Source organism: Onychomys torridus, chromosome 23 (assembly GCF_903995425.1).
Source record: "Onychomys torridus chromosome 23, mOncTor1.1, whole genome shotgun sequence".
Classification (NCBI taxonomy): Eukaryota; Metazoa; Chordata; class Mammalia; order Rodentia; family Cricetidae; genus Onychomys; species Onychomys torridus.
Genome location: NC_050465.1, coordinates 20,681,597 through 20,705,330, shown reverse-complemented (window position 1 = coordinate 20,705,330; position 23,734 = coordinate 20,681,597). Strand labels below are relative to the sequence as shown.

Below are 23,734 nucleotides of genomic sequence, written 5' to 3'. Positions count from 1 at the left end.
AATGAAACAAATGGAATGAGCCCATTCTGCCACAGCTGCCTGCCTGGAAAGACAGGCCTTACCACCAGGCAGATCCTCAAACACCCTGAGTTGAGAACCCAGGGAGGCCAAAGCTGCGAAATTTGCAGGGCTGAAATCCTGAGAGGAGAGGACTTTAGAGAGCTGGTCCCTTTTCACTTCGGTTTCTAAAACAGGGCCTCCATGTAGTTCATGTGGACTCTAAACTCACAATTCTTTAGCCTCAGCCCCTGAAGTGCTGAGATTTTAGGCTACACCACCACACATCCACCTTAGAAGGTCCACTGAGTCTTAGGTGAATATTGGCACAACATACATTTACATGGATGTGATGTCTGAGGCGATAACTACTTGAGATCAGGGGACAGATCTCTATCATAAAGTCCTTGTCTCCACCACTAGTGACAAATGATGTCTGCAACACACAGGGTCACTAGCACAGGCCTCAGGGTGCCCAAGTCTGACACTGGGGGCTGCTCCAGTTCTTCCTAACAGCTTCACAGTGAGCACTTAAGGATGAGACTCCTCAGGTAACTAACTCAGGTTCTAAAGTATGATTCCCAGAGTGATGGAAGCGACTGCAAAAATATATGGCACTCATGACGGGTAAAATCTTCAATGTTCAGCATACAACAACAAAATCAATAAACAGACACAGAAAAGCCAGTAAAAAAGCAAGCCACAAATAGAGATCCACAGCACACAGACTCAATTAACCAAGCCAGCAGAACTAGGAGATACAGATGAGAAACAATCTAACTGCACTGCAGTTGTGATGAGCACCCCTGAAGACTCAGGAAGGCACACAGAGGAAAGGACTATGAATATTCAAGTCTCTGACCTTCTAGTAACACACTAGGTCAGATCAACAGTTAATACAAAAGAAATGAACAGGGAACTTGAAGAAATAGCATTGAAAAGTGAAACAGAAAACAAGCACAGCAGAAGAGAGTATCACTCAGCCAGAGGAGAATGTCAGGCATTCTAATATGCATACATTCGAAGTCTCCAAAGGAGCAAGGGGAACCCAAGAATATCTGAAGAAATAATGAACTCCAGAAAATCCAAATTTAATGAAAACTATTCATCCATAGGCTCAAAGGATTCAATGAATCCCATCAGCAAAAACTATTAAAAAAAAAACAAAAAACTACTACACCTATCTACACTAAAGCTATTTAACCCTAGTCACAGATCCTTTTCAACTAGAGATCTCACATATAAACATATAAACAGAGTGAGACTTCCAGAGGCTAGAAGTCAGCAGAGCAACAACTGAGAAATCCCAACGAAGACCGGAGGCTGGGAAATGACTATGTGTAAGAGTACTTGCAGGCTGGAGAGGTGGCTCAGAGGTTAAGAGCACTGGCTGTTCTTCCAGAGGTCCTGAGTTCAATTCCCAGCAATCTATTGGTGGCTCTCAACCATCTACAATGAGATCTGGTGCCCTCTTCTGGGCCTGCAGTCTGAACACTCACTGTCTACATACTAAATAAATAAATAAATCTTAAAAAAAAAAAAAGTACTTGCTTGTCTTGGAGAGAACTCAGGTTAGCTTCTAACTCCAGCTCAGGGACTTTGGTGCTCTCCTCTGCACTCTGCCAGCACTGCATACACGTAGACACACACATCCATGCAGACAAAACACTCATACACATAAACCATTTTTTTTTAAGAAAATAAGATCAGCCTGCTACTCCATACCCAACAGCCAGAAACTTTTCAACTAAAGGCTTTTTCAGACATACAAAGGCTGATTGTCAGCAGACACTCAGTAGAGGATGAGAATCTACATCTACACGAAGGAATAAAGAATATCAGAAATGGCGAATAAGTAAACAAAAAGGCTATTAGCCTTGAAAGGCAAAACTAAGTACAGTAAAATGAGAGCTATTTACAGTGTATACAGACACACAGACACGCAACACGCACAAGACGACAAAGGCAGAGTGTGCTCCTGCAAAGTGCTACATGGAGAGACACTACGTGGTGTCAATCACAGCTGTAATTAAAACACACCCAAATTATAAACCATTATTTTTAAAATCAAACATGAATATATAATAAAGCCCATAAATAATGAAAATTAAGGGAGGGGGGATAAAGGGAGTAAAGCAGCGACAGGACCCTAAGGTAGAAAAAAAAGCCAGAGAAGAAATTTAAACCCAACCATATTATAATTGGGAACACTAATTGTAAATGGCCTAAATACACCTATTAAAAGGACAGAGACTTCAAACTGTGTTTAAATAAACATTAAACCATGTACATAATTACTCAGTGCAGAAAATTTTTACATAATTTCAAATCTATAATTCATAAAATACCTCATTCATTATGAGCTAAAGAGCTATGGAAGCCACTGGACACTCATTTGCCATCAGTTCTCTCTTTCATAACGAAGGCTGCTGAACTAGCATGGTCTCTTCAGGCCCCTTTATGCAGGCTCTAGAATTCTATGACTATGACCAAACTGTTTCATCAGAGCCTCACATGTGCTCACCTTAAAGATAAACATGATTCTGGTTCATAAAAGGTGAGGGAGAGCAGGAAAGCTGTTGTTAACCACACTGCTGTGTTTGAGACCAGTGTGGAGATTTATCTAAAACGCATATTCCTAGAGCACATACTCAGATACTGAATATGCAGGTCTAGAATGGGGCCTACAGATATCTATGTTTGATAATATCCTCACTAATTTAAATATTTAACAACGTATTTGAAAAAGATACTCTCAAATTATAATAAAACCATATTATGTTCCTATCTGTTTCCTATCAATCATGGCTGACACTCTACACAAAAAGCACATCCCAGCCTGGCACAGACACTGGCAACAGGCTCATTTTTCTAGTTCTCGACTTGCTGCCTCAGTCAGGATTCATGGACTCTCTCTGGCCTGAGTCATCTTCCCTGGTCTCCTTAGAAGACCACCCCTTTCAAAGAGGATCTCACCATGTGCCCCGTTCTCCTAAACTCAGTCCTCCTGCTCAGCATCCCCAACATGCCACCACACCTGCTTTTTCATCCACTCCTGCCTGCACTGAATACACGAGATTTCACCATGATGAAGGCCAGGAAGCCTTGACCACAGATGACTACAGGCCAAGTCTTACCTAGCCTACACTGCAAATGCCTGCCACAGGTTATAATGAGAAACTCAGAAACAAGCCGGGCGGTGGTGGCGCACACCTGTAATCCCAGCACTCGGGAGGCAGAGGCAGGTGGATCTCTGTTGAGTTCGAGGCCAGCCTGGTCTACAGAGCTAGTCCAGGACAGGCTCCAAAGCTACAGAGAAACCCTGTCTTGAAAAAACAAACAAACAAACAAAAAGGAAAAAGATGACAAAGCAAAGAAATAACAAGAACATTTATGGTAACAATGGAGTACTTCTCTGTATAAAAACAGTCACAAAAATCACCCTTGCTGTCCTTGCAAAGAGCACCCTCTAAGCCACACCCACCTCCTTGTACTTAACAGAAATCCAAGTAGTTAGAAACATCCCAATTTTTAGTCTTTTAAAAGAAAGTATGATCTAAAATGTAAAAGTGTAAAACTAGAAAGTAGTAGTATAAAAATCTAAATGGGTCCAGGTTTAGCTCTCAGGTTCTGCCACTTATGAACTATCTGGTTGAACTTGACCAATTACTTAAGAGATTTTATCATTTACAAAGGACTTGTTTATGCTTTTTTTTCAGACAAGGTCTAGTCATATAAATAACTTACTATGTACAACTGTGCCTTGAACTTGTAATGATGCTCCTGCCGCTGCCTCCTCCATCTCTACACTAGTGTGTTCACTGCACAGATGTGCTCACTACACTGTGGGGCCAACAAGGCTCTGAAGGCATACAACAACAATGTCGTCTTATAAATCTTATAGAGCCCACTCTCCACTCCCACAACTCTGCATTTAAAACTGTTACCAGAGACACAAAATGTCAAGGTACCTTCTGTGTTTTCATGAATCCTGCAAGACCAGTAAGTAGGATAGCACCTGAGCAGTAGTGGCAGGGATGGACCACATGACCAAAAAAAAAAAAAAAAAAGAAGGCTAAAGGTCAACCTCAGGAGGTACATGTGTGTGTGGGTATACACAACCTACTTTTAGTTGGCCTGATAAGGAAATGAAACCAATTTTTTTTGGGGGGGGGATGGGAGGGAGGTGTGATTGGAGCTTGAAAAGCAGCGGGAAGAGATCTTTTTAAGCAAAAATCCGACGCTCACCTTTAAAGCCAGCATTTGTGAAGCAGAGGCAGGTGGATCTTTTAGGTTGGAGGCCAGCCTGGTCTAGAGAGTTCCAGGACAGCCAGGGCTGTGTAGAGACCCTGTCCAAACCAAAAACAAAACGATGGCTCAGATCTCTATTTCAGTGCAAGACTTTTGAAGGACAAAGCCTGAGACGCCAAACCTGAAAGTCTATTTTCATGACAGACGTGAGAGATGCATTTTCCACTTGTTTAAAGAAACTAGTAAGGGCTGGAGAGATGGCTCAGAGGTTAAGAGCACTGACTGCTCTTCCAGAGGACCCAGGTTTAATTCCCAGCACCCACATGGCAGCTCACAACTGTCTGTAACTCTAGTTCCGGGGAACTTGACACCCATGGCAAAACACCAATGAACATAAAATAGAAATAAGAAACCCACTAAACTGGGAATTTTACTTTCTTTTTTCTTCCTGATCACTTTCCATTTTTACCACAGAATTTTGTCCCAATATACTTTTATGCTTGAGTCTGTTTCTCTGTACAAAGAGAGGTGGAATGTGAATTTCCAGGCTGAGAGATGACGCAGAGAGTGAAGATCCCAAGTTCGGATCCCAGCAATCCCATGAAGAGCCAAGTGCGGTCAGTCTCTGTACTCTCAATGCCACTCTACTCAAAGCCAGCTCCAGATTCTGTGGGAAACCTCATCTCAGAAATAAGGCAAGTTGTGACAGAGAAAGAAACGGCCCTCTGACCTCCACATACACTGTACATGTGCACAAACATGCACATAACACACACAGATTTTCTTCAATCGTACAACTTAAATGTTTGTTTTCATGGTTGCTCTTACTGTTTACCATCTAGAATATATCACGAATTATGACAAACAGTAAACAAGTATTTACTGGCAAGGCGTCAACTCTTGTCAACACAGCACAAACTGGAGTGAGGTGAGAGGAAGGACTCCACACAAGAGCGTCTCTCTGATAGGGTGTGGATGATAAGATGTAGAATACTTTTGAACAACTGCTTACATTGCAGTGCAGGAATACAGAACCCAAGAGCACTGGCTGCTCTCCCAGAGGTCCTAAGTTCAATTCCTAGCAACCACATGGTGGCTCACAACCATCTACAATGAGATCTGGCGCCCTCTTCTGGCCCAAAGGCATACATGCAGGCAGAACACTATATACATAATAAATAAATAAATCTCTAGTTCCAGCACTTGAGAGGCAGATCCAGGCGGATCTCTGTGAGTTCGAGGCCAGCCTGTGCTACAGAGCAAGATCCAGGACAAGCATCAAAACAGAGAAACCCTGTCTCAAAAAACAAACAAGAATAAATACACAACTGGGGCTGGAGAGGGGACCAGCAGCAAAGAGCAACTGGTTCCTCTTCCAGAACTCAAATTCAGGTCCCAGCACCCCTACCTATCAAGCGAATGACAATCATCTTTAACTCCAGTCCAGGCACGACACCATTCTGGTCTTGATGAAGGGAGTAGTGTTGCAGATTGCTTTCATCCAGACATGACACAGCCATTTCACTCATGAACTCACAGTGCTTACACTAACACAAGACTGGGCCTGTCAACATTCTGTTATGGAAGGTAGGAGCTCACAGGTCACACCCTTCCCTGAGGATTTTATAAGCAGTTAACAGTAGCTAAGTGGTGAGGGACTCTTGAGCATCAATCCACCTGAGCTACTGGCAGTTAATGGTTCCTGGGGGAGGAGGGCCACACCCCGCACCCCTGCTCACAGCAGCAGCCTTAAGGAAAGTCAATGGCTGCCGCCCCGACAGGCATAAAGCAAACTAGTATAACATGTATGAAATTATTACAAAAGTACTAAGACATAGAGCTTTAATATGTTTTAACAAATAAACACAGCAAAAAACCATCAGGGAAGTCAGGCTCCCTTGCAGAGCAGGTTCCAGTTAGTCAGTATGACTGACTCAGGACAGCCAACACCTCCGGGGTAAAGTCAGCACATTGTCACTCCTCCAGTCATCACAAGAAGGAAGCCTGCATCTTTACAGTGCTGAAATCTGGCAGCCATTACTTCACCACCAACAAAAACAGAGAGGCTGCAGTGCTGAGACAACAAATTACCACACCAGTCCTACCAAAAAGCAAACAACCAGACGGAAGTCAGTGGAGCGTGACAACTAGAACGGAGTCCTAAATTCCGGTGTCTCTGGGCACAGTGCTACATGCCTGTGATCAGATTCTCAGAACCAAAGGCTGGAAGACGGCAAGTGTGAGGTCAACATGGGCTATAGCAGTCTGGTCAGCTTACATACATAGGAAACATTGACTAAAATAAAAATAAAATAGCTGAAAACTGAAAGATAAAGCGTACATGCCATCATAGGAAGTGAGCACTGAGAAAACAGAAACAAGGCAAGTGCAGTGTGCAGACTTGAATTAGCCAGTTACCATGAAGGATGGATACCATTGGACAATGGACGCATTTCAATATGGATTACACATATACACCACAATTCTATCAATGCCACATTTTCAGAGCGAAGAGCCATGTCTAGCAGAGAACGCCTTTGCTCTTAGGAGATGAGGGCTATAGGTAACCATTTTATTCCCGAAAGGCTCACCCCAGAAATTAGAGTAACACATACACTGTATGCTGTCTGTTTGTGTAATTATGTGGAAGAGGGCAGAGCCACCTGGAAGAATGTTAATGATGGCTGGATGAAGGTGGGGTTCAGTCCAGAAAGTCACAATATTTGTGCTACTTCTGTGTGCGAGTAAAGACTTCAAACTAGGATTTTGTCCTAACTTAGCTTGCTCAGGAAAAGTAAAGGTCTACCTCAGTGGATCTATCAAAGTTATATAAAGATAGCCAGGCGGTGGTGGCGCACGCCTTTAATCCCAGCACTTGGGAGGCAGAGGCGGGCAGATCTCTGTGAGTTCAAGGCCAGCCTGGGCTACAGAGTGAGTTCCAGGAAAGGCACCAAAGCTACACAGAGAAACCTGTCTCCAGGAAAAAAAAAAAAAAAAGGTACCAAAGGCCTACTATGTGCTGGGGACTTAGCCATGGATAAAAATGTGGGGCTGGAGAAATGGCTCAGAGGCTAAGAGCACTGACTGTTCTTCCAGAGGTCCTGAGTTCAACTCCCAGCAACCACATGACTCACAACCATCTATGAGGCCTGATACCCTCTTCTAGCATGCGGGCAAACATGCAGACAGAATATTGTATACATAATAAATAATCTTTAAAAATAAAAAAATAGCTGGGCGGTGGTGGTGCATGCCTTTAATCCTAGTACTGGGGAGGCAGAGCCAGGCAGATCTCTGTGAGTTCCAGGCCAGCCTGGGCTACCAAGTGAGTTCCAGGAAAGGCGCAAAGCTACACAGAGAAACCCTGTCTCAAAAAACCAAAAATAAATAAATAAATAAATAAATAAATATAAATAAAAATGTGTCAGACCTTGGATTTTACAAAAAAGGAGTCAATAAATTATGGCCAACAAGCCAAAACAGTTCCATCTTCAACTTTTATAAATAAAGTTTTATTGGGAAACATCTATGTGTATGCATTTTACTATTTCATGGTAGATCTGAGCAGCTACAAAAGCAGCCATAAATTAACAAAACCTACTGCTTACACTATCTGACGCATTACAGACATAATTAGGTCACTCTTGGGGGGAAAATACTAACTTTTTGAGGCAGAGGCTCTCTCCATTATGTAGCTTTGTTTCTGCGTCAGAACTCACTATAGAGACCAGGCTGGCCTCAAACTCAGAGCTCTACCTGCCTCTGCCTGGGATTAAAGGTGTGTGCCATCATGCCTGTTTTTTGTTTTATTTTGTTTTGGTGCTGGGTATGGAACTTAGAGCCTACACATGCTAGGCAAGTGCTCTACCACGGAGCTACAACCCCAGGCCAAACACCGATTTAAAGAGACAGATCTGAAAAGCACGTGATTCAGTCCTTACATACAGCCTCTGGCAACAAAGTCCAATTGTCAAATTTGAATTTGAACTTTGCAATAACATGCAAGATGTTTATTAGAACATATTAACGTTACTGAAGTATTAAATGTCATTAAGTCTTTAGAAATGTTTTTTATGAGTAACTGAAATACTATCCAGCCAGGTGGTGGTGACACTTGGGATCTCTGAGCCAGCCTGGTCTACAGAGTGAGTTCTAGGACAGCCATTGCTACACAGAAAAACCCTGTCTCAAACAAAAACCACACAAACAAAACAACCCCATCAAACCACTATCCTAGAGCACAATCCACAGGTGAACTTGAGGCAAGAGGTTTTTAAACTTTTTTACGTTTACTGATGTATTTTTGTATGTGCGTGCACACTTAAGTCTGGTGGTCAGAGGACAGCGTATGGGAGTTCTTTTTCTTCTTCTATCAAGTGGGTCCTGGACACTGCTCTCAGGTAGTCAGCAACATCTTTACCCACTGACTCACCTCACCAAACTATACAGTTTGTGAGACAAAGGCTAGGTCTAGAATTTGCTGTTGTGTAGCCTAGAGGGCCTCAAACTCAGTATCTTCCAGCCTTGGCCTCCCTTGTTCTGGGACCACGGTATGCATCTCCACACCCTGTAAGGCTAAGAATAACCTATGGCCAACCGACCTTCCACATCCACAGACTTAGTTAGCAGCCATGGATAACTGAATGGGGAGGGGAGCTTGCTTCTATATTGAACATACAAATTTTTTGTCTTTATTCCTGAAATAACACAACCTAACAACTATCTATATTAGATATTATAAGACACGTAGAGATGATTCAAAGTATACACAAGTTGTAAGCAAAGGTGTCATTTGGTAAAGGGACTTCCTCACATGTTAAGGGTGAACCAACCCTCTTGGGGTACTGATTGAGGACTGTAACTAAGTGCATAGAAAGTGAGTTACCAGATCATGTCTTCTAACTGCTACTGGACAGAGAAACACATGGCAACCAAACAGGGCTCACAGGTGTGTGTCACCATGGGTTCCCCTCAGTGAGAAGACATTCCCCTTACAGTGTTATTAGCCCAATTACTTTGGTTACTAATCCTTTTATCCATGGGTAGTTCATAAAAAATGTGAACAAACCCAGATCCAAATCACCATAAATTCCCATCAAGTCAGTGTTAAACAAATGAGTTATTTCCACCAAAGCACAGCTGACGTATCCAAATGTAAACATGCTCTACATTACACCCGGGTCGGCATTAACACTTGTATCTCCTGTTTCCTCCTCCCCTTCCTCAGAACACACATTAGAAGGGGGAGTGAAACCTGGATTGAGTGGAGGGAACATGATAGATAGTTCACCTGCTTCTGTGTATGTCTAAATTTTCACCCTAAGTTTTTAAATCAAAAAATAATATTGAAAATGAAAAATGTGCAATCTTATTATTTGACAAAAATCGAACACTTATTCCTAGTTTCCAAAAAACTCTCAGCAAACTTTAGGGACCTCCAGCCTGATACAGGGAGGGCATCAGTGAGGAGCGAGAGGAACGGACTCTGAAAGGAATACAGCTCACTCTAGAAGCATCACTTCTGTCCTCTGCTTTAACAGCCCACAAGCCCCCAAAAAACATAAAAGGATTCTAAAACCTCACCAATGGAAAAAACCTGTGAAATGGCACACTCCACACCCAGCTTCAAAAGCTCAACCTCATGCTTTGTTACTGTTGAAACAAGAGTAATAAAACTAAGCTAGACTCCTTGGCTCCACAGCATCCCTCTGGAAACCAAATCCCAAGTAGCATCCTGGATTAATGCTATAAACTAGGCAATTAAAATCACAGTATTTTATTTATTTTAAATTTTTTAAAATTATGTGTCTGGGTGTTTTGTATATCTGTGTGCTACCATGCCTGGTGTCCATGGTGGCCTAAATAGTGTTGGATTTTCTGGAACTCGAGTTACAGCTGGTTGTGAGTCACCATGTGGGTGCTAGGAATTGAACCTGGGTCCTCTGGAAGAGCAGAATGCTCTTAATCCCTGAGCTGTCGCTCCAGCCCCCAATAAGGTATTTTAAGGAAGAAGGCCTAGGTTAAAGTTCCACCTGAACTTAGGGAGTTCGGCCCAGGAGTGTCTATGGACTTCAGCAGCAGCAGGGGACCATGGCACAGTAGGAAGATTGTCTCCCTGGGCTACTGTGAACTACTCAGTGTTTACTTCAGGGTGTTATTTTTTGTTTGTTTTTGTTTTTTCGAGACAGGATTTCTCTGTAGTTTTGGAGCCTGTCCTGTCCTGGATCTCGCTCTGTAGTCCAGGCTGGCCTTGAACTCACAGAGATCCGCCTGGCTCTGCCTCTCCAGTGTTGGGATTAAAGGCGTTCGCCACCACCGCCCAGTCAGTGAGCTACTTTTTAATCAAGCTCCTACAGTCAACTCCCGGCCACATTAACGCCTTCACTGCATCTTTGAGTCTGGCCACATTAACGCCTTCACTGCATCTCTAAGTCCCGGCCACATTAACGCCTTCACTGCATCTCTAAGTCCTGGCCACATTAACGCCTTCACTGCATCTCTGAGTCTGGCCACATTAACGCCTTCACTGCATCTCTGAGTCTGGCCACATTAACGACCTTCACTGCATCTCTAAGTCCTGGCCACATTAACGCCTTCACTGCATCTCTAAATCCTGGCCACATTAACGACCTTCACTGCATCTCTAAGTCCTGGCCACATTAACGACCTTCACTGCATCTCTGAGTCTAGCTGGTCCACCCAGAAGCTCAACAACATCAAGTTGTACCTTTGGAAACTGACAATTACCTGCATAAGCGTTCCTCTAAAATCCTCGATAATTACATATTGACTCCATTATTTAAGAAAGATAATCTTAAAACTAAATTTGTTTTACTCTGAAATCTGCTGAGGCATCTATCTATTCCAATGGAGTCAACTGTTTGGCTTCCCTTTGATACTGAAAGTGTTTTACACAATACAGTACTGAAAAGTTTCAAACCTAAAAATGCATTTTTATAATATTATTTTCCTAAAATTAATTGTAATACAGTCTAATAATGATTGTATTTACCTTTATGGCCTTTTCATAAAGGTACATACATACATACATTTTTCAGTTATTTTGACCGAAGTAATTTTTTTGCCAAAGTTTGCAGCTAAATCCGTATTTGATCAACGTTCTCCCACTCTAACAATTTTCTACAGACTTAGGGACCTGAAACCAATGATAAGACCTGGTTCCCTCCTGGGTCCTCTCTCAGTCTCCTCCAACATGCCTAGGCCATGCATCTAGAAAGACAACCAAGATTCTAGGCCTGACCACAGAATAACTTTCTCCCATCACAAGGGCAGCCCAGTTGGCTGCCGGAGGACTCTGGAGGCTGCCCTCCCTAGAAGAGAAATCCACAAGAGCATCCTGCTAAGCCTCTACCATCCCAGTCGCTAGGACAGTGGTTCTCAACCTATGCGCCCCACGTGACCGTTTGACAGGTGATGTGGTCTATGCCTCCACTGTTAATGATGGCTGTAAGTTACAGTTATGAAGTAGCAACAAAAATAACGTTATGGCTGGAGGTCACCACAACATGAGGAATGGATTAAAGGGTCGCAGCGTTAGGAAGGCTGAGAACCGCCGCTCTAGGATGTGAAAAGCCTTTTTATCTATTACCAGCAATCTCCTCTCTATGTGGGCACTCCAGTCAGATTCACTCCTCACTCTTTCTCCCTTCACAAGAGATCAGAGTGGTCAACGACACTCTGTTCTGAACACCCTGGGTAAAGGTATTAACGTGTAAAAACGTGTAACCAAGAAACCAGCAGTTTCTCTATGAGCACCATCAACCAAATTATAAATAGTAGTAAACTATTTGACCTTCAAATATGTAATGTTTCATCCTAAATAGAGAACTAAACCTTAAAAAGGTAAACCGCAAGCATTTAGCAACATTTCTAAGTAAGGACTCCATAATGTCAACACCATGTCCTTCTCTGCTTGTGGCTCACAGCAGTACTGTTCTGAGTGCCACACACACAAACTCATGTTATGAATGATGATGTAAGGTAGGGGGCTTTTTTTATACCTGTCCCAATGACAAGACATAGGCATGATGGAGCTAAGTGAGCTACCCTAGTTGACCCAAAGTGTCCCTTGCCAAGACTGCAACAAGGCAGGCAGCTGGCACCTTCCTGATAGCAAGTGCTCTTGAGAGCCACACACAAACCACTAGAGGGCTCGAGGTGTGCCCATCCTTTCCACAGCTCCCTTTCAGACCCAGTAGCCCCTCAGCTTACTGTTGAATACTTCCTCCAGACTGTGCTCCCCAACAGCCAAGGAGAAAGTACACTGTGCCTCTTCAGGGTGCATGGCGCCTAACTCAAAGGGAATGAATCTTCAGATGCTCCTGCTACAGCCAGTCACAAAGACCTATACTTCATAGGAACAAGAAGCCCCTGCCTCGGGGTTGGGGATTTAGCTCAGTGGGAGAGCATTTGCCTAGCAAGAGCAAGGCCCTTGGTTCGGTTCTCAGCTCCAGCCAAAAAAAAGGGGAGAAGCCCCTGCCTCAAGATAACATAATCAAGGCCACATCTCTAATCCTAACCTTGCAAGAGATCTAAAATCAATAGGTGCTTTGATTAATATCTGAAGCATACTACTAGGCCAATAAGTGAGTGACCTAAGTGGGAAAAAATTAAACATAGAAGCTGTCTTTTACTGTGTGTACTTCCCCTTAAGACAGCTAAAACAGTACTTTGTATCCCCAAACAGATTTAGCAACAGGTAAGGCTGATTGTGACTCACTGGCTTTATACACTCTTCAGAGAAGCCTTCTGTGTAGGTTAGTTTTACATCAAGAGAGAGAAATCCCAGACAAGGGCACCCACCTCCTTATCTGGCTGCAGGCAAGCCTGTAGGGCACTTTCTTAGTGACGGATGTAGGCGGCCCCAGTCTAAGGTAGTATCATGGCTGGGCACTGGTGCTATAAGAAAGTAGGCTGAGCAAGCCAGGAGGAACAAGCCAGTAAGCAGCGCAAGGCTTTTGCATCAGCTCCCAACTCCAGGTTCCTGCCCTGACTTCTTTCACTGATGAACTGTGATGTGGAAGAGTAAGCCAAACAAACCCTTTCCTTTCCAAGTTGCTTTGGTCATGGTGTTCCATCACAACGACAGACACCCCGACTGAGACCTTTCTAAGCAGCACATCTCCCTTTGCTCAGAACAGGAATTTAAATTGGGTAAAGAAAACCATACTAGACAACGCTAAGGATTATCTACATAGTATTTGGAAGAACAATTTCAACTACGGCATCTCTGGATTACCTGCGTAGGTATTAAACCACACTTCCGGGTCTGGGCAGGATTTCCTCTAACTAGACAGAGCTTGTTCCAGGGTAATCAGCTCAACTCCCACAATCTACGCTTAATACATTTTCAGCAGTCTTTATTCCTAATATGTATTTCAAAGTCTAGTGATTTTTCATAAGTCCCTATCTGCAATTAGCAGAAGTGGAAATCATTTTTAGTTAAGTGTAATTTACAACTTTTTCCCACATCAACTTAGCTAACTCATCATAGTTTTTTGTCTCCAACCCAAGCATTTTCCGCTTAGAAAAACATATTCAAAATGAAAGATATCTTTCTAAATAATTCATTTCCTTCACCACAATGGAAACAATGCCCAAAAGTTGAGCACCTTCCTTTTTTTTTTTTTTTTTATGTACAAAAGAATCAACTCTTTAAAAACTTCAGTATCTCAACGAAACCTGCAATGTTGGCATTTAAGTATGCGGGTGAGCTTTGGAGACCCCGAATTAAAGAAATCTGCTCTCTGAACCTAGTCACTGCAGCCTGCCAAGGCCACACCTTCTAACCACCCCGAAATTCCCAAATCCAATGTGTGAGTGGCGGTGAGGGGGGCCTAAGACGGCTCAGGGCTCAAGTAAAAACACCGGGTCACTAATCTGCACACACTCGGGCGAGGGAACCCCAAGAGGGCGGGCGGGCACACCGCGCCGCCACGGCGCAGCCCCGGAGCGCTGCGGAAACACCTCCCGGCGCCGGCCGCCTCCTTCCTCGGGGCGAGGGTGCGGAAGACACTCAGGAAAAACACACCCATGTCCCCTCTCCGGCCTCCGCCCCACGGCTTCTGCTTCCCCAACAGCCGCCCCGCGGCCCGAGCCTGCGGGCGGCGGCCGGAGTCGGCCCACGCGGGCGTCCCCGGCTCGCCCGGGTCCCGAGTCCGCTAGCCCGCCGCCCTCCAGGGCTGCCGGCCGGGCCGCCCGCCCGCCCGCCCGCCAGCCACTCACGTCCGTCCGCGTCCTCCGGCAGGTCCTCCTGGAGCAGCGAGAGGTCTGCGCCGGGGGAGAGAAGAAAGGCCGGGTCAGCGTCCTGGGCCGGCGCCGCGCCCCAGCCGCCCGCCGCCCGCCCGGCGGCGTCTCCCCGCGCCGGCCTGTCCCGGGAGCCTCCGAGTGCGGGGAGCCGCCGCCGCCGTCGCCGCCGCCGCCCGGGGAACTGGGGCCACGTACCCGCCATCTTGTGCTCGCCCCCGCCTCCTCGTCTCCCGGGATCCCGCTGCGCGAGCCGCGCGAGCCGGGAGCCGGTGGGCGCGCGCGGGCCGGCGGGGGCGCGCGCGGGGCGGGCCGAGGCCCGGGCCTGCGGCGGCGGCGGCGGCGGCAGCAGCGGCGGCGGCGGCGGCTGTTCCCGTCCGCCCGCCCCGCGCGCGCCGCCCGTCCGCCCACCCGCCTCCCGCGCCCGGGCGGCCCGGCCCCGAGGCGCGCTCCCACCCGCGGCTAGAGGCGCCTTGGCGCCGAGCGTGCGGAGCGCGGCGCGAGCTGCCGGCCCGGGGACCTGCGGCGTGTGCCCGAGCCCGGCAGGCGGGGTCCCCGCGGCCCGCAGCTCTGTTGGGTCACCGGCCTCGCCCACCGCCGGCCGCCGCCCGCTCCGCCGCGCGCCGCTCGCCGCCCGCGCCCCTCCCAGACCTGCTCGTGCGTCGCCGGCGGTCCGCGGCCGAGGCTCCCGCCTCCGGGTGGAGGAAGCGCCGCCTCCGCCCGACCGCCCGCCCGCGCGCCCAGGCCTCGCGAGTGACTGAACAAAGCCCAGGCCCCGGCCGGACGACAGTTGAGTGACAAAAGTTCTGCCGGCCCGCCTGCCCGGCCACCCCGCCGCCGGCCTTCCCGTGGCGGCACGTTAAAGCCGCGGCACCCGCCTCGGAGCCCGCGCGCCCGGAGCTGACCCTGAGCGGCCGCGGGCGCGCGGCCCAGGCCGAGTCCAGCCACTCGGAGGTTCTTAGCCTTGTGACCGCGGGGTGGACCGACGAGGATACCTGCCCCCTCCGCCTCTCCCGGGAATGGCAGACTGTCAGGAATCGAGCCCAGTGCCTGCTACCTAGGGAGTCGTCGGGCGGCGGGGTGCCTGGGATTGGCTTTTTTTTTTTTTTTTTTAATTTTTAATTTTTGGTAATTTAGCGGCGCTTTTCTCGAGTGAAGTCTGTACCATAGATCTTACTATTCCCTTTGTTTGAAGGGAGTTAAGTGGTTCTCTAGGGGTCCCACGTACAAAGTAGGGCAAAATCCAGGTTTCTGACTCCAGCTCATTGTCCCGTTTTTTTGAGAGTCTCGGGTCTAAATCTAGCACCAACAAGGTCTCAAGCGGGACAACAAACCACCCATTTTCGTACCTGATGCCAGTTAGCGAATCTGATATGAAAAGAGAGAATTTTTAAGTGTTCAGCATGTTCCTTTCTGTGCTGCTGTCCTAACTAAAGACAACATATTGGCATTTTAAAACATCGGAGGACCAGACCACGTAATCAGATCCTCGGGAATGCATAAATCTGCTTAGGGAAAAGTTATGCATAGTTACTCCAACATCTCCCTTTTGGATATCATTTAACAGATAAAACACATTGTATAGCATGAATTGAAACTCCAAGAGACTAAAAAATAGACTCTGTTGCTCCAAAATGTGTCTAATTTCTCAAATGTGGAGTAATTAAAGACCAAACTTCAGGGTCTCTCCTCTCCTCTCTTCCTCTCTCTCTCTCTGTCTGTCTCTCCTCTCCCTCTTCCTCTTTCTTTTCCTCTCCCCTCCCTTCCTCTCCCCTTCCTCCCCTCTGCTTTCCCTTCCCCTCTTCCTCTTTTCCTCTCCTTCCTCTCCCTCCCTCCCTCTTCCTCTTTTCCTCTCCTCCCCTCCCCTCCCTCCCTCCCTCTTCCTCTTTTCCTCTCCTTCCCCTCCCTCCCTCTTCCTCTTCCTCTTTTCCTCTCCTCCCCTCCCCTCCCTTCCCTCCCTCTTCCTCTTTTCCTCTCCTTCCCCTCCCTCCCTCTTCCTCTTCCTCTTTTCCTCTCCTCCCCCCTCCCCTCCCTCCCTCTTCCTCTTCCTCTCCACACAGGGCGTCTGAAAGCCCTGCCTGGGATCTGCCTCCCCAGCACTGAGACTACAGAGTTTGGGGGTTGAATTTAGATCCTAATGCTAGCAAAGCAAAAGCTTCACCAACCGAACTATCCCCCTCAGCCCTTGTTTTATCTCTTGAAGAAGTGGGTAGGGGATAGGGGGTTATTTGAGACAGGGGCCCAATACTTGCTTTGGCTGACCTAGAACTTACTATGTAAATTGTACTGACCTTCAGACTCAGATTGGCCTGCATCTGTCTTCAAATACTTGGAAGGTGAGCACCACCATGTCTGGCCCTTATTTTTAAAAAATCTTATTACTGTATAATTATACAAAATGGAGGTCTCATTAAGGCATTTCATATTTATTATACATTTTTGGTCATAAACACTCATTACTGTTTTTAATGTTTTTTTAATCAGAAAATGAGAAGAAATACATGATAAAAATGACTTTTTTTTTTTTTTTTTTTGCTTTTAAAATGCTTTTTAAAACAATGTCTTAAGATTTGTTTCTGGCCGGGCGGTGGTAGCGCACGCCTTTAATCCCAGCACTCGGAGGCAGAGGCAGGTGGATCTCTGTGAGTTTGAGGCCAGCCTGGTCTACAGAGTGAGTTCCAGGACAGCCAGAGCTGTTACACAGACAAACCCTGTCTTGAAAAGCCAAAAATAAACAAATAAAAAGATTTGTTTCTGTTCACTTCTGTGTTTGAAATCAGGTTGCCATGTTGTCCTTCGTCAAAGCCATTCCCGAGGAATGGAACTGTCCTTCCTCACTTCAGGCCTCTTGTAGGTGTTTTTCATTGTATGAAGGGAATGTTTGAAATTGTTCTCATCCTTCAGACAGTTTGCTTAATCCATTCAAGGCTGCCCCTAGAACCCTGTTACATCTCCAAGTCAATGGGGCACTTCCCAGTGTGAAATCTTAGCATTTCCTTGTATTTTCATAGTGTACTTTCGTTTTTCCAAAGAAGCAGGATCTCTTTATTTACCTCAACTGAAGATGTGTTTTCTCATCCCAGAAAGAAAGAAGGGGAGTGTTGCTAGAAGTCCTTTCCACGGAGAACCTTAAGCAAGTCGGTACTCCTCCTCTTCAGGTCCAAGGTCGAATGGAGGCCCTGTTCTGCCAGAGTTCTAAAGAATCCAGGCTTCTTTACAGAACCTAGACGGTGCGTTACTTACAGGGGTGTGGCTGCTCCTGGACAGGTCACACCTGGAAAGCCTTTACCCTGCAGGGATGAGAGGGCTTCTGCATAGCTGCATCTGGGGGACCCTCCTTCCCTAGCCTTCCCTGACCTAAAAATTCTAGGTCCTTCCCAGGACCATGTGCAATTAAGGCCAGTTGCAAACACAGGTGAGGCCGGGTGGCCCCCCTTACCCCTTAATGTGCGAGTGTAAACAGTCAACTAGCCCAGCTGGGATGATGTTGGCAAGGGAACTCAGCTCAACTCCAAAGTTGCTTGCTTTGGGGGAAAGGAAAGAACCAGGAGTGTCAGAAATGCGTGAAGAAAATTAACATTGTTGCTTAATCCACTCAATGCTGTTTACACTGTCTGGTTTCTCGGACAGAATTAAGGGTTTACAAAGAATGTGTGAGATGCCACAGCTCCCTGGGAATAACTACAGACTTCTTCAGTGGAACATCTTTGACCCCTGCTCCCTGGGAGCAAAGTAGAAAGCACTAGAGCATTCCCAGTTGGGAGGGGTGTTCATTGGGAGTATAGTTCAGTCGTGGAATGCTTGCCTATCAATGCCAGGGGCCTGTGTTCCACCCTAGATACTGCAACTAAAAAAGACGGGCAGGGAGGCAGCAGAAGAGAGAAAAAGTCAAAGGCCATGGAACTGGGTCCTGTCCAGAATTAGACTTGTTAACTTTCAGCCTATTCTTTCTCTGATTACAGGAGCTGGGTTATCAAAGTAAGACCTGCCCTAAATGTGGGGGGACACCATTCCTTGGTCCTGAGCTGAACATTGGCAGTTCTGTTTCTCTGCTTCCTGATATACCCATATGTGAGCAAAATCCCACTATCACAGCTTCACTAAAGTGTTTTTTATGTGCTGTGTTTGTGCACAGATGAGCTTTAGTAGTTCTAGGTTTATTTTGTGTGTGAGCACGTGCACACATGTATGTGTGCTATGGTATGCACATGGAAGTCAGAGGACAGCTTGTAGGAGGAGTCTCTTCTGTCCTTCTACCAGGGGCTCCAGCGACTGAGTTCAGGGTACCAAATTTGGCAGTAAGTGCCTTGACCTGCTTCGATGGTCCCAGTGGACAGCTTTGTCTACTTTTGTCTTTGGTATGATCCAAACAAAAATTTCTTTCTTTTTTTTAAGCTGAGGATTGAACCTAGGGCCTTGTGCTTGCTAGGCAAGCACTCTACCAACAAAAATTTCTTGAACCAAGAAACATGATCAGTTTTTGCAGCCTCTAGTCAACTTTTAAAGAATGAAAGGAAGTGTTTTTTTTTTTTTTTTCCAGTAGATGTAAAGACTTGGTTACTCATTTCTGTTGGAAGAAATTCCCATAAAGAATCTTCTGAGATGAATTAGTTTTCTTTGCTTAGGAGACTCAATAATCCTGTGTGGATAGCTCCTGATTCTGAGATGTAGCAGACTTCCTTTCGGACCACCAACCAGCTCCCAAATTGTGACACAGGGGACTTAATTATTAGTTATGAATGCTCAACCTTAGTGTAGGCTTGTCCCCTAGCTCTTTTTAACTCATTTTAACCTGTTTGTTTTCATCTACATTTTGCATCAGGGCTTTTTACCTTTCTTTCATTCTGTGTGTCCTACTCTGTGTCTGGCTGACTGGCTGGAGGCCACCTGGCTGACCCCAGGCATCTCCCTCTCTCCCTCATTCTCCTCATTTTCTCCTCTTGAACCTAGATTCCTCCTCTTATTTATTCTCTGTGTGCCAGCCCTGCCTATCCCTCTACTGCCTATTGGCCGTTCAGCTTTTTTATTAGACCAACCAGATGCCTTAGGCAGACAAAGCAACACATCTTTACATCATTAACAAATGCAGCATGAACAAATGTAACACATCTCTGCCTAGTTAAAGTCATATTCCACAACACTGAGACCAGACTATGAAAATAAAGTTGTGGTCTCCTAGACCCTTGAGAGTTATGGAACAATAATGTTGTTTGAATATCCATCATAAAGCAGATGAAGGTCCTACTTGAAAAATGTCCTAGGCAAGCTATAGACAGGAGTCACTTAAACGTGTTTCAAATCATTTTAAAACCTCTGAAATCAGAGGTTTCTTCACTTCTCATATGGACAGATAATTACATGTGTGTCTGTTTAGGCCCAGTCCATTGAAAAAGGACTCAGTGCTAGGACTTCATTCATACTGAGTTATGAGCAGGAGGCTTTATGACAGAGATGGAATTTGAGTAGCTCCTTAAATGATAAGGTCCTACGTGATGGGCTGAGCAAAGGCTAGTGTGAGGAGGGTGTCCTGTTGTTGGTTGTTTTTGCTCTTTTGGGGACCTGCCACCCAGCTCCCAAATAAATCACACTTGGAGGCTTATTCTTAATTATACATGACTGGCCTTAGCTTGGCTTGTTTCTAGCCAGCTTTCTTTGTTTCTTACTCTGTGACTTGCTGTATAGCTGGGTCCTCCACCTTCTCTTGCTACTTTTTCTTCTAGATCTCTCCTCTCCCAGATTTCTCCTTCTATATATTCTCTCTGCCTGCCATCCCTCCTATTTCTCTCTCCTGCCTCACTAATGGCCATTCAGCTCTTTATTAGACCAATCAGATGTTTTAGACAGGCACAGTAACACAGCTTCACACAGTTTAACAAATGCAACATAAACAAAAGCAATACAGCTTAAAATAATATTCTCCAACAGTGTCATAAGGCCTGCTAGGGAGTTTAGATTTCATCCTGTAGGTGGTATTGTTATAAGTTGGCCTGCTCAATTTGAACGAGGAATTATCAAGAAGCAAGCAATGCCAACCAAGCAAAGAGTTCCTGGAGTGAAGGGCTGCAGTCTAGTCTGTGCTCCTATACTGGTGCAGAGTACAGAACAAGGTTCTTTTCACAGCCTGCCTGGTCTCTGCTCTCAGCATTGAGTTCCATGCTGGGCTTGTAGCTGGAGAGTTTCTCTCCTGCCAAGCCCCAGCAGTCCTGCAACCCACTTACAAAATAAACACACAGACTCTTATATTATTTAAACTGGCCTAATGGCTCGGACTTCTAGACATCTAGTTCTTACATCTGTCCTAGAACTCGCTTTGTAGACCAGGCTGGCCTTGAACTCACAGAGATCCACCTGCCTCTGCCTCCAGAGTGCTTGGATTACAGGCGTGCGCCACCACCAGCTAGTTCTTACATTTTTTTTTTTAAGATTTATTTATTTATTATGTATACAGTATTCTGCCTGCAAGTGTCCCTGCAGGCCAGAAGAGGGCACCAGATCTCATTACAGATGGTTGTGAGCCACCATGTGGTTGCTGGGAATTGAACTCAGGACCTCTGGAAGACGGGAAGAGCAGTCAGTGCTCTTAACCACTGAACCATCTCTCCAGCCCCTAGTTCTTACATCTTAAATGGATCCATTTCTATAAATCTATACCTTGCCACATGGCTCGTGGCTACCAGTATCTTACATGTTGCTACTCATGGCGGCTGGCATTTCCTGCCTCAGCCTTCTTATTCCCAGAATTCTCTTCTCTGCTTGTCCCACCTATACTTCCTGCCTGGCTACTGGCCAATCAGTGTTTTATTCATTAACCAATCAGAGCAACACATTTGACATACAGAACATCCCACAGCATGGGCTATCTGCACATGTACCCTTAGGTTCTCTGTGCTTGGTGTACAGAAAGATGGCACATGTTCATTGCTGCCACCCAAGGACTGTCAATATGGTAGCCATCGGGCATTCTGCACATGGAGAGATTGAGAAAGAGGCCACAAGCTTGGTAGGAAGCCACTACCACCTGGACCTGGTTATCTGTGACTATGTCCCGGGAAAACAGCTCCCATCTGGGAGGAGGGCCTTGGGGAGGGGGATTCCCAGAGACCTTGAAACAGCACAAAAGTGGCAGCCATTTTTAGCACATTTTACAAAGTACTTAAGAGAAAAGCTTGCATGTCCTGTTTAGCTGTTGGGTACATTTTCGGTTATATACCACTGCTTTCTTTTAAAAGACAGAGTTTCTCTCTGTAGCCCTGGCCTACCTGTCCTGTAACTAGCTCTGTAGCTCTGTAGACCAGGCTGGCCTAGAACTCAGAGATCCTCCTGCCTCTGCCTCTTGAGTGCTGAGATTAAAGGTGTGCACCATCTCCACCTGGCTAGACTTTCACCTTTTCAAACTGTGAACTAAAAAAATTTATTATTTAAGGTTTGGGAGCCTCGGTGACAAGACACTGACTAATGTAATGAACCTGTCATGAAGTAAGCAGAACATAACAGAGAACATTTTGCCCTTAAAAACCTGGAAGCTGCTTAGGCTTTGTCTTTCCAGAACATCCTGTTTCACAGCTGTCGTCCATCTTCCTTCGGGCTACAGCTTTATGTGTGTCCACCCAGTGATCACGGAGATCTGGCTTTTATGAGGTCATGTCAAAGTCTCCAGGTGGAGACGTGGATGAGGAAGAAAATAAACCCATAAACATTTCTGTTTGACAGATTAGTGTTGCCATAGGGCAAACGCGAGACTTCACTATAACGAAGCCAGGTGTGTCAGTACATGTCTGTCATTCTAGCACCTGGGAGGCTGAGGCAGGACGAGTGTAAGAGCAGCCCCAGTTACACAGGAGTCTGAGGCCACCCTGGGCTGCTCAAGATCCTGTCTTCAAAACAACAACAGCAACAACAAAAACCTGAGCCCCAAACCATACCCCTCAAGAAACTCAACTACAGTGAGTTAGGAGTGAGGTCGTTTTGGGTGGGTCTTGGTGTTGAGAGGACAATCAGGTTGGAGTGATTCTCAGTGAGGAAAAGCTTCCGCAGGGGACCTTGTAGGGAAACCTAGAAAGCACCCACGCATCTCAGACACCCAAACGGGCTGTGCTAAAAAGATGAAGGCAGCTGGGGGGGTGTCCTCTCTGCACCTGTCCTCCGGGACGCAGCCCTCTCATAGGGCAGGTTCCTGAGCCACGCCCACTCCACAGGAAGTAATAAACGGAAACCACACCTTGGCTTCAGAAGCGACACACCTCAGTAGGGAGGGCCAAATCCTACTTGTTTCAGAACACGCAGGTGCCAGCAAAAGCAGGGCAAAGCCCTGGCCAAAGTGTCTGGAGTTGCGCACCTAACAGTTGCTCTCAGCTGAGCAAACCTGAGCGTAGGGGAGGTATTGTGCCCCAGCGGGACACCGTAGCCTGCCTTCAATCTGCCCACACAGAACTGGCTGTCCTTGGATGCCGAATCAAGGAGAGACATTGACACCAAAGAGACACTGAATAGGACCCGTGGCCTGTCCACGTGGGCTACCTTTTGATCAATTCAGTCTAGATAAGTAGGCTTCTACTAGCCTGCACCTCCTCAACGTAAGCAAGGTTCCTGCTACTCTGGGGAACTTGATTCATTGCACGTTTGCCTGGGGCCTGTTTGGACTCCAGGGTTCTAGAACTGTTCTCTTCGTGGGCCTTGCTTTGGAATCCTTACCACGAGGGGCCACTTCAGGGCCAAAGTAGCTTCCATCTGGCGTGAATAGCAGCAAATCCAGATGATAACCAAGGTCTGGAAAAATGAAAGAGCCATTGGCCAGATGTGAAAAGTTGTGAAAGAGGCCAGAGGATTGGGAACGCTTGTTAAAACTGTCTTTGGGGGCCTAGAGAGATGGCTCAGCAGTTTAGAGTACTAGCTGATCTTCCAGAGGTCCTGAGTTCAAATCCTAGCTCCCACAATCCTGCCTCCCATATGACAGCACACAAGCATCTATAGCTGTAGTCCATGGGATACAGCGCCCTCTCCTGGTGTGCAGCTGTACATGCAGACAGAAAGCCATACACATAAAATACATAAATACATCTTAAAACCGACTTTCGGGCTGGGCAGCGGCGGCGGCGGCGGCAGAGGTGATGGTGGTGTGCAACTTTAATCCCAGCACTCAGGAGGCAGAGGCAGGTGGCTCTCTGTGAGTTCGAGGACAGCCTGGTCTACAGAGCAAGTTCCAGGACAGCCAGGGCTACAT

At 46.3% G+C, this 23,734-nt stretch overlaps 1 protein-coding gene across 2 annotated transcripts in view; it reads right to left on the bottom strand.

Annotated features, from left to right (window-relative positions):
• Window positions 1–14,802, bottom strand: part of Ppp4r1 (protein phosphatase 4 regulatory subunit 1) — a 51,130-nt gene extending 36,328 nt beyond the window's left edge. For both annotated transcript variants that reach the window (XM_036173039.1, XM_036173040.1), the window contains exons 1-2: window positions 14,713–14,802; window positions 14,494–14,538 (exon numbers count right to left, since the gene is read on the bottom strand). In XM_036173039.1, the coding sequence (XP_036028932.1) occupies window positions 14,494–14,538; window positions 14,713–14,719 (52 nt within the window). In that variant the 5' untranslated portion in view covers window positions 14,720–14,802. The remainder of the gene's footprint in view (window positions 1–14,493; window positions 14,539–14,712) is intronic.
• Window positions 14,803–23,734: the final 8,932 nt, after the last annotated feature.